The sequence below is a fragment of the Stegodyphus dumicola genome, chromosome 12 (genome assembly GCF_044657685.1).
Source record: "Stegodyphus dumicola isolate Sdum_Otavi_A_Nest chromosome 12, ASM4465768v1".
In the NCBI taxonomy this organism is placed as follows: Eukaryota; Metazoa; Arthropoda; class Arachnida; order Araneae; family Eresidae; genus Stegodyphus; species Stegodyphus dumicola.
In genome coordinates, this window is record NC_140779.1 from 34,085,643 (window position 1) to 34,103,288 (window position 17,646).

Genomic DNA, 17,646 nt, shown 5'->3' on the forward strand with positions numbered 1-17,646 from the left:
AGATGCAGCTCTGGATCAGGATGTAGATTTCGTTTGCGACAAAAGTGCATGCAGACTATCTTATGGCCAGAAAATTTAAAACCATTGTTGTTGGACCACTTAATGATTCTATTTAGAGCAATTTGTAGTTGTCTCTCAATGTATCTCATATCTTGACCTTGGTAACAGGTCATCAGATCATCAACATACAGGGAACCATGCACTGTAGGAGGAAGTTGTCTTAAAATGTAATTAATCTTCAGACTGAAGAGAGTGACATTGAGCACTGAACTTTGAGGTGTTGTACAGATACTTGAGAAAGCAATGAACCAATCTTGACTTGGAAAGTGAGGTCCTTCAGAAAGTTTTAAATGAAGATTGGTAAATTACCTCGCAATCCAGTGCTGAGTCCATGTCGCCAAGTTCTATCGTACGCCTTTTCCATGTCAAAGAAGATTGAAACCATATGATTTCTTTTCACAAATTCATTGCGTACTGCGGTTTCTAAAAACAGGGCATTATCAAGTGAAGATCTTCCCTTAAGGAAACCACTTTGGTAAAGCGATAGGCAATGGTTAGTCTCCAGACAGTAGGTGAGGCGGTATTTACCATTTTTTCCGTGATCTTGCAAAGGCTGTTAGCGAGCGTGATGGGGGCAATAATTTAAAGGATTTTTCGGGTCCTTGCCGGGTTTTACTATAAGGATAACAAAGGCCCTGCACCAAGCAATTGGAAAAAAATTGTTCCTTCGATATCTTATTATAAAGAGCAAGAACAACTAGAGATCTATAGGGCAAGTGCTTTATCATCAAATAACTTATGCCATCAGGAGCAGGGCAAGTCCTATCAGTGCGAGATATTACACTCCTTAATTCAAACATGGTGAGATCGTTATTATAAGATTCTGTATTAGGCTGGGAAAAGTCGATTTGAATCCAATCCAAGCGCAGCTTTGTGGGCAGAAACTCTTTTTAGTAATTGCTACTGCCAGATACAGCAGCAAATGTATCACCTAAAGCATCAGCTATTTCTTCTCTAGTGCTTATCAACTTTCCATCTTTTTCTAGAACAGAAAAGGCATAATCATTATATAGTCCAGAGGCTTTGCGGACTCTTTCCCAAACCTATTTGCTAGACATTGAGGAGGTAATAGTGGACACGTAGACTGCCCATGATTTTCTCTGACTTTGCGGTCTCACTTTTCTTGCATTCGCCTTAGCTTTTTTAAAGACAAGAAGATTTTCCAGTGTTGGATATCGGCGAAAGATACGCGAAGTTTTCTTTTGCTCTCTCGAAGTTTCATGAGAATCATTCTTCCACCAGGGTTTAGGGAAATTTGTCGAGGACTTCGGAATAAAGAGTTCAGCTGCTTGTACAATAGTATCAGAGACACTGTACTGCTGTATTAATGTCCACATCGTCAACCATTTCTTCAGTCAGCACAGCACAAGATGCAAAAAGATCCCAATCAGCTTTATCGTAAAGTAAGCGTTTTTGTCTTGAGAATTTTGATTTTCCTGTAATATTTACAATGACTGGGAAGTGGTCACTATCGTAGAGATTCTACCCTACACTGTAAGAGCAGAAAGGTAGTAGAGATGGAGAACAAAAAACCAGATCAATTACATGAAGTGTTCTAGTTGCCTGATAAAAGTGAGTGTATTCTCCATTATTAAGGAGACAAATAGGATGATTTCCCATTAATTGTTCGATCTGCCTGCCCCGTGGATTAGTGTCCTTACTTCTCCATAAGTTACACAGGACATTGAAGTCACCTAAAAGCAAAAAAGGTTCTGGAAGCTGCTCTATTATTCTACCCAACTCTCGTTGATCAACATGCTCATGTGGGGGTAAATAAATGGTGCATACACAGACTGAAAAGCGTAAATTAATCTGTACCGCCACAGCTTGAAGGGAGGTCATCAAAGGGAGCGCAGTGTATGGGTGATATTGGGAGGCGATAAGGCCCACACCACCACAGGCACGATCCCCAGATGGGTTGTCCTTTCTTACTGTGGTATATCTCCGTATCTTAGCATGTCTGCTTGGTTTTAACAAGATCTTTTGAAGCGCAAGGCAGGCAGGTTGATGCATGTTTATTAAATCCCTGATATTATCCAGGTTTTGACGAAAACCCCGGCAATTCCACGAAATAAATGTACCCATTACGGATGCTTGTTTTGGCCGTGTTGCTGTTCTGACTTTCTAGGCAAAAGGTGTTTCGGAAGGGATAATCTTTCTTCAACGTCCATTTCGTCTGAGTCGTCTAGGCGTCTTGAACTCATGCTTGTAATGGAACTTTGATTGGGGGTCCTGGGTTTTTGCTTATTTTTCTCTTTGATATACCACCTCTATATTTGTTCTGTTGGACATCCTGTTTTCCTTTGGGCGTAGTTACTGGCGTACTACTTTCAACATCAGGTTTTTTTCCCTGATTTTGGTTTCTAGGATCTTCTGTCATTGCTAGTTCTTTTTTTGTGCGGTTATTGTGGTTTGCGTTGATATTGATCTGAATGATTTTGTTGCGGATGCATAAGATTTATTAGGTCTTGGCTGATTAGAGAGAACAGGTCTTTTGGCTTCTGTAAATGATATCTTTTGTGTAACTTTAATGTTTTGAATTTGCTTTTCTGTCTGCCATTTCGGACATGATCTTGAAAAAGCTGGATGTTCGCCTTTACAGTTTATACACAAGGGGGCAGCAGAGCAGCCTTTGCTAGCATGGCCTACGATGGAACATCGAGCGCACGTGAGGCTACCGCGACAAGAGATCTTTCCATGTCAAAAGCGCTGACATTAAAAGCAACGCATTGGATTCGGTATATATGGCCTGACTGAACAGTTTAGGTATCCATCTTTGATGTTTTTAGGCAGGTTAGGAGACTTTGAAAGTAAGTGTGACATGTTTAGTGGGAATCAGTTAGACTTGAAAGTAAGTATGACATGTTTAGTGGGAATCAGTTGATCTTCTTTCCGTATTTTGATCCTACGAGCGCCACACACGTTTTGATCTGCCAACTCTTTAACAAATTACTATTCAGATACTGACAGTAAGTCTATTTCAGAGATTACTCCTCGGGACGAATTTAGAGTGTTATGTGGCTTAACTGCAATGTTTGCTTGTCCTAATTTAGTTAGTTTCAAAAGACTATTAGACTGCTTTTTGGACACAGTTTCTATCAAAAGGTCTCCAGGCCGAACTCTCTTAATATTTTTCAGTTCTCCTACAGAAGACAAAAGATGTTTGTTTATTAGAAAGGGTTACATTCTTTTCAATTCTTCAGAGCTGGTTATAATTAAGAAACGTGGACAAAATACATCTGACACAGTGCTTTCTATGTCGCTTCTTAGCCTTTTGGTCACAGTCGGAGTATCGGGTACATTGTTAGCGCAGGGAGGTATCATAGCATTCATATTTAAATGGAGAAAGATAATTATATGTTATAAAATTCTTTCGCAAAATGAAAGCCCCATTAAAATTTGATGTTCCTTTTTCAAAACAGTACCTACTTTTCTAAACAGCTTAAATACATTTTTCAAATGCTTATCTCTTCCCCTTCCTTCTCAGTAATGAATAATATAAATTAAAAGTTTATTATGTTCTTAATTATATCGTGTTTCATAGTAAATGTATAAAAGTATTCAATAACTTCTTCCGTTCTTTTTTTTATAAAGAAACAAATATTACTTTCTTAGTGTGCTTCTTATTTTGCAAATCTTCTGTTTTTTATTTGTTAACATTTTACCTATTTTTATTTGTTTAATTTTATAGATGTCTATGCTTTTATTTTTGATTTAAAACTTAAGCAGGAAAAAAGCAAATAAATTTGTGAAAGCTTTTTTAATCAGTTTTATATGTATTTGATAAATATTTGATTCTTGAAAAAAGAAATATGAATATTCATTTTTTATTCTGTATTGCTGTTATTCTTAATTCTATTTTAGCTAACACAAGTTAATATTTGCAGATTATTCTTGATTATATTTTAGCTAATGCAAGTTATTACTGTATAAGTTATTTCTCCCGCCTTCTTAGCTGCCTGCATGGTGTAGTGGTCAGCACGCTCGACGCATATTCGAGAGGTCCGTGTTTCGAGTCCCAGACAAAGCATTGCTCATTTTTCATGTCTTCCAGCATCAAAATATCCTAATGACTCTACATTGGCGCTCGAACTAAAAGGGTGGTTGATGATGATTCTCCACCACCGGGATTTGGCGATTGGGTCCCCTAATCCCCAGTCCAGGGTTGCCACGCTACCTGGAAAACCGGGAGAACCGGGAAAAGTCAGGGAATTCGAAAATTGACCAAAAAATTCAGGGAAAAGTCAGGGAATTTAAGTATTTTTGTCAAAATCTGAAAATGTCAGGGAAGTTCATACAATGATCCCGCCAAAAAAAGCGATTTTTGCGCCGACGTCGGAAGAGATAACTTTTTTGGCGAATTGCCTATCACGTGAGTGTCTGCTGGCATAGAGCCAATTTTCGCAGCTCCAATTTGATTGCCTTTTAGAAAGGCAAAGCAAGTTTCCCGCAACTTTTGGTTTCCAGTATTCTCGAGAATCGCATGTGCAGTGCATGAACTAAAGAAAGTACCTGTTCTCGTATAAAACAAAATGGGTTTAATCTTAGTATACGGTACCATGGAGGTTAGAATCAAAGAATATGTATTGTAAAGAAGGAAAACCTCTCTGCAACATACGTAGCTCCGTTCCATCATAGAGGGAAACAGCTGTGCATGCGTGATATATCTGCCGCCAAAGCTGGAAACCGGTGTCGAAGTTCGAAGGTCACGTTATCAAGAGTTCATTAAATGAATATCCTTTAAAATTTCTTTAACCACTTGCGCTAAAAAGACGTGGCACGTCTTTAAAAAGCACGTCGAGATGTTTTTGTCTCAAACTGCGAGCGACGTGAACACCACGTCGATAAGCATTTATCGCAAAAATGAAAATAACATGGTGCACACGTCGCCTAACAACGAGATTGTTTATTTCTCGAGTTACAGCTCTGGATTGCACTCGCAGATGCGGAGCGGCGTAAATGAGACACTTTACCACTTGCTATATTGTAGCGCACTGCACCGCAACCGTGAAGTTTAGTCTTAGTGCAAGTAGTTAAACTCTAAATTAAAAGAAAATATTTTTTGGCGCAAGTAAATTAATTCATAGGTTAGTAATTTTCAGGGGGATGGAAAAACTACGAAAATCCGTTTTTAAAATTATTGCGAAAAATCCAAGAAGAAACGTCCTTTGATAAAACGTTTCTTCTTGGATTTTTCGCAATAATTTAAAAACGGATTTTCGTAGCTTTCTTTTTGTCAAAGAACGTTTCTTCTTAACACGTTTCTCAATTTCCGGTACACATCGCGGAGAGGGAAATTCTGGCCGCCAGGTTCCGTCGCCAAATCCCTTGGCAAATTTTCCCTCCGCATTCTAGCGGCGTAATAGCCTTTTACTTGTATGGAAAATTTTCTTCTTTACATAGACCAAAGAATTAGAGATTCTTTGCATAGACGTTTTTTGGTTAAAATAATCTCCATGTATGGATTTGGCGACATGATGATGCGCAGTAAACGGGTCATTTTGGTCTTGGCGACAATTTTCAAAATCGTGCCAAAGCCTTACCGTATACTAGAATTTTACCGCAAAATCTTTTTAAACTTTTCTTTTTAATAAATACCTTGCCATTTTGCAGTAAAATAAAAAATAGTAATCTATCATCTAGGCCAACCATGTAATATAACTATATTCGCTAAAATATCGTTGATTATTCTAATTCAATTTTTAAGTAATTATCTTTATTTTTATGTTATTCGTATAATTTAATGATGCTTCTTCCCTCTAAATTTATTAATTATTAGTAAATAATATTTCTAAATTTCAGGAAATTTTCTCTGGCATAATCTTGAAATTAATTCTAGCAGTATGATGACATACCATCACGAAATTTAATGCACATATTTTTTTCTTATGTATGCTGCGAACTAAATATAAAATACCTCAATTTATTAAAATAGATTTCTTTGTTTCGTTTACCTGCACAATGTCTGCAAAAAAAGCCTTATTTTATTCCAGATTGGGAAGATTCTAATCTCAATCTTCAATGGAGAAAACAAGAACTATTATAATTATATTTGTGTTTTCAAGTGTTAAGGTGCTTTTTAAGAACATACCTCACACAAATTAAATTTACCTAAAATCTAACCTATTTAGCATTGCGTTGTGATTTATAAGGACCGGATTAGCCTCGTGTTGAACTGGTGATGATCATGAGTAATAATTAAATAAAACATACATTTGTTATCCAATGTATATATCTTAAATTTTATTAAGTTTCTTAAGTGGAAAAGTAAACAAAATTATCAAACAAAGTATACCAAGAATAATTAAGAATAAATGTCCTCTGGGATTTATTGAATAATTAAGTGAATTTGCTACACAATACAAGTAATACCATAATTTACCTCTTAGCGTAGCCAACGTACATTACGCGGATAGACTGGAATTTTCTTGAAACGCACCTGGAAAACCAGGGAAAAGTCAGGGAATTTCATTCTCCTGTTTGAGTGGCAACCCTGCCAGTCGCCCTTTAAAAGACGGAGTATATAAGGTATTTCTCCCGCCTTCTTAGTATGCTTTCGTGGTGTAGTGGTCAACCCGCTTGACGCGTATTCGAGAGGTCCGTGGTTCGAGTTCTGGCGAGGGCATTGCTCATTTTTCATCTCTCCTGCTTCTGAAATAACCTAATGTCACTACAACTGCATCTATTTAAATAAATAATCAGACTATTCTTGATAATTTATTTAAATAAATGCAATAATAACTTGTATTAGCTAAAATATATCATATTATTTTTAGTTAATTTAATAAAAAAATGGTATCACAGTGTAATAAGCGGTAAAGTAGTATAAGTGTTTTATAATTTTAACATGAAAGATGCCGTGATAACGCAACTGTACTATTTAGTTACCATTTTTTAACTTCCCAGTCTTCAGTGTATTTCTAAAGACTTGTTTAAATTGGAAAATGAAAAGAAATATAGAATTGAAACAATGAATCGTATTGAAGATACTGAATTGTGTGAAAAAAAATTTCAAAACATTATTAACTTGAACAACTATAATAATTATTACTTTAAAATTATCTTCCCTGAAGGGTGCTAGATTTATGGACACATAACATGCAATTTAAGTATACTTATATTCATTCATCTTACAAAATATCATACTATCTTCCACAATGAGTTTTAATTTGCAAGAAATTAATAGTTTTATGGACACATAACATGCAATTTATGTATACTTGTATTGATTCAGCTTATAAAATTTCATACTATATTCCGCACTGAATTTTAATTTGCAGAAATTAACTCCTAATTCTGTACTTGGCGAAGAAAATACTAGATCTCCACTGGTAGGAGAAAAGTCACCAACAGGTCTCAAATGGCTTTCCATCAAAGAGGAAAAAGATTCTGTACCACCAAATCGTCCATGCACAGAGGTAAGTAATTTTATTTTTTTTTTTTATTCCCTGATATTTTCGTTTCCTTAAAGTGATAGTAACGCTACAAAATTTTCTTTATTTTATTTTTAGGCTGTGGTATGTGCAATTTGCACTGACAGTCAGGAATTTCCTTTCTTGTTATACTAATATTAATTAAAGCAAGATTTATGTAAATAAATTAATTTTTAGCCTAAAATTCATCCCTTTATAGAACAGAAGACTTTGTAACAGCTATTCTCTTATAAGGATTTCTTTAATGCTCTCTTCTTTAAAATGTATTGTTGACAGTAATGAAAGTTCTGTCAAAATGACTCTCTTTTTGGCATATCCTCTTATTTATATTAATAGATGATGGAAAATAGAATTAGTTTGTTAATTAATTTTATGTCTAGATACTTGAAATTCAACTCTGAGTAAAGTGTAGTTTGGAAATCATCTAAGCTTACAGATTAGAAAACACCTACTAATCTTCTGTTAATAAAATGGAAATGATATCAAACTCAAAATGTTGCTGAAGTCCTCGTGTTCCATAACTCAAGATAATAGATCTGTTCAGTTTTAATCACTAGCTCCTTGCATTACATTTTAGACGGTGTTAAATCTAGTCAAATGGAATATTTCAAACGTCACTACTGAGGTCTTTCTTAAACTTATTTTTACTTGCATTTCACCATTATTAAACTTGCATTTCATAATCATAAAAAATGGACGAAACCCGGAGAAAATCTCAGTGCAAAAGAAATGTCTTCTATTGATATTATAATTATCTAAATTATAACATAAAAAAAAAATAAATTCATACCAGATGCCATAATGAAATTCTCCGCTGAAGTAAAGGAAAATGAATATAAATGCCTCAGAATGGCTTGTAAGAAATTTATCAGATTATTTCTCTAGAAATGATTTTATTCATATTTATTTGATTCGGAATATTTCAGGTCTGTTTTAAAGATACTTTATCGTAAGTACAAAACAAAAAAAAAATGAAAATTTTAATGACATTTTTCATAACTGTATATTTTTCCATGTTTTATCTAGCTTTTTTTTATAAAATCTGATTGGTTTTTTCTTAATTTATGTAAAAATAGATTGCGGATTGCAGGAAAAAGAAGTTGACCATACCAGAGGGAACACCCGTGAAACCTAATATAATAAGCAAAGCAAGTAAGCGGTCGATTGTAAAAAATATAGCTAAAGAGTTTTCAACCACGCATATCGTCTCAAATGAGCCAAGTTTAAAAGAAAATGATTCATCTAAAAATGCGGTAAGTCAGGTATCTATAGAATCTTGGAAACCTATTGAATATTTTTATACAATTATATAACGCCATTTGCCTGCTTTTATTTCCGCCTGGTTAAATGGGTTGACTTCAGGTGTGTTATAATTTTTTGTAAAAGTAGCAAAAAATATGGAACTAGTTTCCTTTGTTAAGTTCTTCACATTCTATGGAATAGATCTTTATGTAGCTCTCTTGTGCTAAACTGTAACTATAACTATCTGTCTAAACAATATGCTATGAAAAATCAAGAGAAAAACCTATTACGTAAATACGTATTTTTAAGAATACATGTTAAGCAATATTAAATCTACATAACTTCATAAAATATCTCATATTTGTTTAAGGATGATTTGATTTTGACGAAGAAACATGATACCTCTTCTACACCCAATTTACTGAAGGACACTGTGACATTAGTTAAAGATGCACGTATTAATAAAATTTACGCTGACGAAACAAGAGAAAGTACTTTGCCGGATAAACAGTCTCGAAAACGAAAACCAAGTGATGAAGATTTCTACATGTATGAAGAGAATCCTTTGGTAAATTACTTTTTTATACAATTTAATATGTCAAAACATTGAGATATTAGTTTGAAGAATTTTATAAAGGGCTTCAAGTATAGAAATTAATACTTTTAAAAAAATTGTAACAACATAAGACAAAAATCTATAGACATGTAGACCGAATAATTATAAAACTTAAATTTAATAAAACATATAAGTATGAACACACATTTTTATCACATTATCACAAAATACGAAATAAAGTATTCTTGATCAGTTAAATATATCGACTATATTTCTCTTTTCTGAATTATCTGACTGAAAAAGTCTTATTTCATTCATGCAATGTTTTAACTGAACCATGCGGCTTCCAGATGGTAACAGAAGAAAAGAAATGTATATGTAAATGTAATGATGATGGTTAAGCAGGTAAATAAAATGCATGGGGGTTAAGTATGCTTTCTGTTTAGACATGCATAAATGCAGCCGTGTGCGGAAGCTAAGCGAATAGCTTCGCAAAAGAAATTTGTTACTTGCTGGACTTAGTGCACTGACTACCAATAAGTATTTGGATACCTGTGATAGGAACGAAAAACTAACTATTCAAAATGAATAGTTGGTAGAGCCTCCACGAGAGGTAATTACAGCGTGGACCCTCCGGGGCATACTTTCCACAAGTCTTTGTATAACAGCTAGTGGTATTTTCTTCCACTCGGCTTGGAGAAGACATAGAAGTTCCTTCACCGATTTTGCACGGGTAGTGCACCCCTGAATTCGGCGATGCAACTCGTCCCAGAGGTTCTCGATAGGGTTCAGGTCAGGACTCTAGACAGGCCAGTCCATTCGATGAACTCCATTGGCACCATACAAGCCTTGGTTAACGTCGAAACATGACAACTGGCATTGTCGTCCTGAAAGTAACAGAGGTCCAACCCGTAAAACTGCCACAACGTAGGAAGCACATTGTCATCCAAGATAGTGCAGTAGGCACAGGAGTTGAGCTTACCATGAATGGGGACCAAGGGTCCCAGCCCATACCAGGAGAACCACCCCCAGACTATAATTCCACCTCCGCCGAACTTGACTGTTGGCACAATGCATTCTGGCAGGAGACGTTCTCCAGGTAGACGCCAAACCCAGACACTGCCATCCGAACGGTAAAGGGTGAACCTTGATTCGTCACTTCAAAGAACCCGTTTCCACTGATCTAGTATCCATTTTCGAGTGCTTTGCACCACATTAACCGAGCAGCGCGGTTGGACTTTGTGGTCAAAGGCTTATGGGCAGCAGCACGACCATGAAAACCAAGCAGATGTGCTTTCTTACAGATGGTATTCTTTGAAAGAATACTGGCGGATGCCTGTTGAAACTCCTCGCGGATGAGAGCCATCGGTTGTGTGCGGTTCTTCCGAATTTCTGTGGACAGCACTCGTCGGTCTCAATCTCCCAGTTTCGTTGGTCTGCCGACTTGGGGCACATTCCGACAATCACCTCTCCCCTTCCACCTCTTAATAACATAGGCCACGGTCGATTTTGGGTACTTCAGATCGCTAGATATGTCCCGTAAGGATCGGCCACATTTGTGATACCCGATAATTATATCTTTCTAGAAATCAAAGAGCTCCGAACTGCGAGGCATCTTGCATGCGCCTAAAGCCGATGCTGTTTCCTACACGATATGTACCGGCGGAGTCCGTAACGTACCTTAGTTAGGACCGCAGATATCGTGATTTGCATAGGTGTCCAAATACTTATTGGTAGTCAGTGTATTTTGACTACCAATAAGTATTTAGACATGTATTTTGACTATCTCTGCAATGTTTTTATCTCTCGATGTTTTTTAGGTGCTTTATTTTCTACCGTGATATTTTGTTCACTCATGTTGTTTTCAAACTGTGAAATTTAGATGCTGCATAATTTTCTCTGACAATACTCTTCTTTTCTCTAACAAAACATTTTGTACAATGATGTTTTACTGTGGCATTTATTTTTCGCTATGTTTTTGCCGCGATATTTTCGGTGGATACCCTAAATTCTATCCAACGACATCGTCAGAGGAATTTTTTGACTATTCGTTAAGAGAAAAGCACTGAAAAGTATTCAGTTGGATATCTTCAGAATGAGATGAATCAGTGTTTTCGAATAAGGTACATTTAGGATTTCTTGACATAATAAATTCTGGTGTATCACACCTATAAAACGGGTAATGTTGGGGATTTAGGTTTCATTTCTTGTATTAATTCTTTCTTTCTGAGTTGGTTATATGTCTTCTTGGTAAAAATAGCCCTGGAAGTTTCAAATCTTAAAAATAAGTCTTTTTTGTATAAGAAAGAGCTGAATTATTGTTATAAACATTTTGTGCGTTTCCATGCAAGTCCAATTTATCCCCTTACTTGCCATCTATCATTATCATTTGACGCCAACTATTATTTATACTCTATTGGGGTTATGTTCTTGAACAACTCTGTTAACAGAAAACTTCGTGGCCGACAAAGGTTAGAATTTCGGAAAGGTATTCTTCAATTCATTTAGTGGGAAGTAACAATCTCATCAAGGAGCTCGCTAATATGTGTATTAAAGACCTGTTTGCTTCACAGTTCTTAGGTTGAAAGATTTTAAATACATACCTAATTATATGCTTAGAATCTTATATTTTCCCTCTTTATCTCGTGCACAAAATTTGGGTACGTCAGTCAATATCATGCTATTAAAATACTAATCCATTGCTATTTTGATTAGCATTAAACAGTTCCAATTACTTTTCCAATGGATTAAGGAATAATCTCATGTCATTTTAAGCCTGTAAATTAGTATGAACTTCTTTAACTCAGGTTGCTGTTGCTGTACTTCAGTTACATCCATGCTGGAAAGCTTGTGCATGTCTGCAAATTGATTCACAATATGAATGCTAGCCTTAATAATGTTTTTTCATTATGAAGGCGCAGAATTCGTTGCAAAGAATTCCACGTTCTGATAACTATTTTTAAGAAGTCTAGAAAATCATTGAACATTTATTTTAGTGAATTTCGCATTAGAGCTCACAGCATTCTTGTTAACTTATAGTGCATTTTAACGTCATAAAGTACTGTATAAAAATGTTTTAAAAATCAGATTTAAAATTTTTTATGGTTATGATCTTGCATTTGGTTAGAGTCTGCGAAACTATCTACAAACTTCTATCTGTAAAACGTTTAGCAAAAATGATGTGGAAAAAATGTATCTGATATCTGGAAATAATCCGTTTGTAATATAAAAATAAGATAAATTGCATTATTTCTTGATGTATTAACTATTCGCTACAAGCGTATTTTTCGGCCTTAGCACCAAACGATTGAATATATGTCATATATGCAAAAATTGGCAACCTATGAGGTAATAAAAGAGGTTTATTTAAAAGATTATTAATAAACACACACACCTGCTCAATTATTTTTACAAAAATGGAGAGAATAATCCGCAAATCTATGACCAGAAACCTTTTTAAAGAGTTTCAGGAAAAAGAACAAGACTGCTCTTGCGGTCGGAAATTATACTCGCAAATAATTTTAAGATATAGATTTTTAAGAATAATTTTATCTTAAAATAATTCAAAAGCTAGTATGTGCATATTTATTAGCTCAAATTATAACGTCTCTACGTGTAAGTTATATTTCGTTCTTCGGTTTTGCTTCAAATCCTAATTTTTGTTTTATTAAATTTTTGAGAGATGTGTCTTTTTCAGATGCAAAATGATGATCCCAAGGTAGCAAAAAGACGAATGATGCACAAAACGACGAATGTTCGTCATACCAGTCTACCAGAGAAAGCGTATTCAGTTTCACAGACCATCATAAGCTGCAGTATGGAGGACGTTATTCATCGTCATGACTGTGAATACTCTGAGAGTTTTCACGACGTATTTACGGACTGGTATAAACCAAATAGGATGTTGGCGCAAGCATTTTATGAACACTTGCAGGGTTATGTCTAAGAATGCTTATCTTTTAGTTAAATGGTTCTAGAATGCTTTTTCTGATTTATTAGGAATTTTGTATTATTTTACTTTTTTATGAATTTCATAATCAATGCTCGATAATTTTAGTTATTTTGTTAATTACTGTAGCATTTGTTATTCTGTGTGTAAAGCATTGACATTAATTACTATTTCAGAATTTTTCACTTCATTGCTTTTTACACTAAATTAAACCTTAAAAAATGATTTTGTCTTCCATGTATTTCCATTAATAGATTTCAGGATATTACAGCGCTTCTCGAATATTCAGGATGGAACCATTTAAAAAAGGGAGCGCATGACTTTTGAACTTGCCGGTTTCTCCCAAACTCAGCATAATAATAGCGAATCTTACAGTGAATATATATGTAAAACGTTAGTGAATATATACACACACACAAAAAAAAAAAAAAAAAAAAAAAAAAAAAAAAAAAAAAACTTGAAGTACGTAATAATAGCTTAACGCAATTTATATTTATTCAAAAATGCTTAAAATTTTAAGGAAAAGGTCGATTTTACTAACACTCATAAAAACCCTCTCCTACGAAATATATCGTCTAGATCGGTATTTCTCAACTGGATTTACTCCAAGAACCGGTAAAATATTTTTGTACGTTTAATAATTCGACTCATTCGCACAATTTTTTCGCATAAATAACTCATGAAGACAAATATAATTTTTAAAGCATTTTATTTGTTATAATTTACATATGCACAATAAACTTACTTAAAATATTGCATCGAAAATAAAACTAACAAAACTCCGAGAAAATTCCATTTCCGAGGATATTTCGCGGTCCGGCAAATATATTTTGCGGATCGGCGGTTGAGAAACACTGGTCTAGATCATTGCTTCTTATACGTTTGTCATTCATGACACCAACTTTTTGTCGTTGAGATTTTTTGAAAACATTGCACCTGACGCCGGAGATAACGTGATTTTAATAATACCAGTAGTATATCAGCCCACATGACCTGACCACAAACTCAAGTCTTATAACTTACAGTCTGTAATTTGATTAATGGTTTTATAATACATATTAGTTTTGACAAAAATCTTAAAACCATACTACTAGTTTTCCATTGTTTAAATCTTCAGTTCTAGTTCCCCAGTTAATTTAGGCTGTTTTCTTTAGTTAATTTGATCACATTGTTAGGTTATATCTAACATTGTTAGGTTGTAAACTGATTTATGTTCTTCACTTTAATTTTGCTTACTATTAAAAGAATGATTCATTAAATCAGTTTTATATATCCTCAGTTGACATTTATGTAGCTTGCAATAAGCTTTTGTCTGTTTACATTCTTTCTATCCAGTTCTCAAACATAGGTTATTTTAAGCAAGCATTTTGAAAGATTGTGCTAAATGTTTTCACGCTATTCATTATTCACACTTTGGCTAAAACACACAGCAGCTAAAACCTGACTTTGGAATCTTACTGTCATATCAACAAAATATTAATCAAACAATTAGTAAAATACATGTAAACACAAACGACTGAGTACACATGCCGTAGCAGAACTGCGAGTTGTCAACTTTTATTTAAGCCTAAATAGATTATTCCTTTCTATTATAAATTAATACATTTTACGCTATACCAAAAAACTTAAAGTAACAAATGTAGCTCAAGAAAATGATGGAGTAACAGAAAATTCGCAGATATCAGTTTCAGTAGCACAGGTTTATCAAAAGTACGAAATTTGCGAAAAATCGCATTATCTGGCAGCATCGCCCCAGAAATTAAATATAGAAATGTTTTCATAAATAATTTATTTCCTGAGTAAACAATATGAATAAAAGAAAGTAGTTCTAGTATTTTTTGTTTGAAATATACAAAATTAAGGAAATAAATCAAGTTTTAATGAGACGGATGCGCGTAACAAAAATATAATCTTGATGCAATATTTGACATTATTAGACGTAAAGCATCTTAGACAATTTTCACCCGTAAACGGTATTTTGATTTAAGAAGCATTCAAAGCTGAATAAGTTTTACATGAATATGTGGTTCTGAATGACAGACAAATATTTAATTCAGTTTAAAAATTGTGTGAAATTCGAAGGATTTTTGTAGAAACTCAAGATCTAAATTTGAGTTCAGTGAATTTATTTTGGGTTTTATATGGCATATTATGAATCTCATTCATGTCAAATAATGCGATTTTTTTAAAAAATCTCATTAATGAAATTTTTAAATTCATGAATCTGAATTAAATTTTCGCGACCCCATCATTTCACTTTGCAACCCCATTTGGGGGCCCGACCTATAGTTTAAGAAACGCTTGTCTAGAACGTTAGATTGACACCTATTTTCCTACATTTTATCTTTTTGTTTTACAAAACGCCCTTTAACATCAGAGAAGTAACGACATTATTTTGTATTATTGGGAAAAAAGATTCGGTAATAAAGGAAAATATTCATTTAAATTTCTAACAAATGCAGAAGTGCGAAAGACAAATCGGAATCTGACATATAGAGAGAAGCAAGTGGGGGCATTTTTTTTCCTCACTTATTGTTGAGAAGTTCTAATAATCCAACTTAGATTTAAGTTCCTCTACAGATATCGTTCCGGCGAAATCGCTGATTCAAAAGTGATGCGCTTTCTTTGTGACTAACTGGTTTTAAATAATATACTGAAAATTTTGCTTTTCAGCTTATCTTATACGTAGTATATATATATATAAAGTAATTCCATTATTGTTAGAATGGGATAATGCCACATACCCCTATATTGGCAGGTAACAAACGGTATTGAGTAGAGACTGTATCGATGTGTCGAGTGCTAAAATCATTCGTTATAGCGAAAGGTGGTGGTACTTACCAACCTAGGTACAAAAATGAAACCCTAGGCTGGTAAATACTATGAAACCTCTCGTGCGAACCAGCTGTTTAAGATAAAATATTCCAAAGTGTACTTAAGAACATAACTGTATTGAAAACTATAATGTTATGTAAAACAAGCATTTCCACAAAAGACCAAAACTATTTGGAAATATGGCAATCGTTCGAGGAAAAATTTAAGGTATTTTGAAATGGAATTTTCTATTTACAGTTTCTTTTACTTCTTGTCTTTGCGAATTATACTACTTTGCCTTGTGAAATGTATTGAAATTTCTTAATACTGTCCGCTTTCTAAACGGAACGTCATTATTTGACCTCAGAATTTCTGAGACTATAAAGAAATAACGTGACGGAGAAGAATGTTTTGTAAGGCGATCACCTCTATGGAACACCGTAATCAGCAGTACCATGCGTGGTCGTCTGAGGGGAAAGTTCCATTCAATCTGTAATTTTATCTGGGACGGTTAATTATTTTATACATTGATTTTTTCCCTTTATCCTTATCTGTTAGGAACATTTTGTAATATTATAAATACTTCATATCTTAAGTAATATTTGTATAATTTTAATTTTAAAAACTTTTTTAAGTAGAGTGTACTAAGATTTTATACACACACCTAATTATTTCAATTATAAATGTTTTGCTGTGTAGATCCATACTTATGTATTTTTATTTACATTTATGAAATTTAAAAATCGAAAACCTGTTAATGCAATTAATTAGTAACCTTTTAAAATATATTTTGCTTATTTTATACCAATTTTTATAAGTGATTTCTCTGTAATTTACTTAAATGATAAATTATCTCTCTAAATATTAAGAAACTTGAAAAGTATAACATTGATCACATTTATATATTACACAATTTATATAATTTCATGTGTGTTATCTAAGATATTTTATTCTGTCTCATTGATTATTTCAATATTGGTCTTATCAATTATTCAACATTATTATTACTATTATTTTATTTCTAAATTTGTTATCATATTACATGTTATTATTATCATTATTATAACTTCAATATTATATTAGTATTATCATTTGAGTATTTCATATTACATATTATTATTATCAGTTGATTATTTCTCATTATTGTCTGTGGAAATAAATACATTAAGATCTTCTTATTTATGAATAATGTAATTTATAATAAAATAAAATACTCTTTATTAAATTGACAAAATTCGTTTAGATTCTTTCTCTTTGTATATTTACTAGAAACTGAAACTTCTTGGAAGTGAGTAAAAATGATTTATGAGAGTAGAGGTAAAGGGAAAAACGGTTAATTAAAAATTAATATATATATACTGAATGATTTGGAAATAAATTCTTAAAATTTTATCACATTTAATAGCCTGCTATGATACTTAAATACCATAGAATTATCTTGAAGCTGCTAAGCAAAGATTTAGCTGTCATTAATTAAATTAAATAATTTAAAATCGATGTTAAAGTACAGCACAAAAGACAGAAAGCTGAGTTTTTGATGTATATCTGACACCAACATAATTCTGTATGAGAAAACCCACAAAGATTCAGGA

General features: G+C 33.6%; 1 protein-coding gene across 4 annotated transcripts in view; it reads left to right on the forward strand.

Moving 5' to 3' along the window:
• LOC118193530 (uncharacterized) overlaps positions 1–17,026 on the forward strand; it is a 48,258-nt gene extending 31,232 nt beyond the window's left edge. For 3 of the 4 annotated variants that reach the window (XM_035364630.2, XM_035364627.2, XM_035364628.2), the window contains 4 exons: positions 7,341–7,478; positions 8,570–8,746; positions 9,106–9,303; positions 12,989–17,026. In XM_035364630.2, coding sequence (XP_035220521.2) covers positions 7,341–7,478; positions 8,570–8,746; positions 9,106–9,303; positions 12,989–13,237 — 762 coding nt within the window. In that variant the 3' untranslated portion in view covers positions 13,238–17,026. The remainder of the gene's footprint in view (positions 1–7,340; positions 7,479–8,569; positions 8,747–9,105; positions 9,304–12,988) is intronic. The other variant, XM_035364629.2, reaches the window with a different exon arrangement.
• Positions 17,027–17,646: the final 620 nt, after the last annotated feature.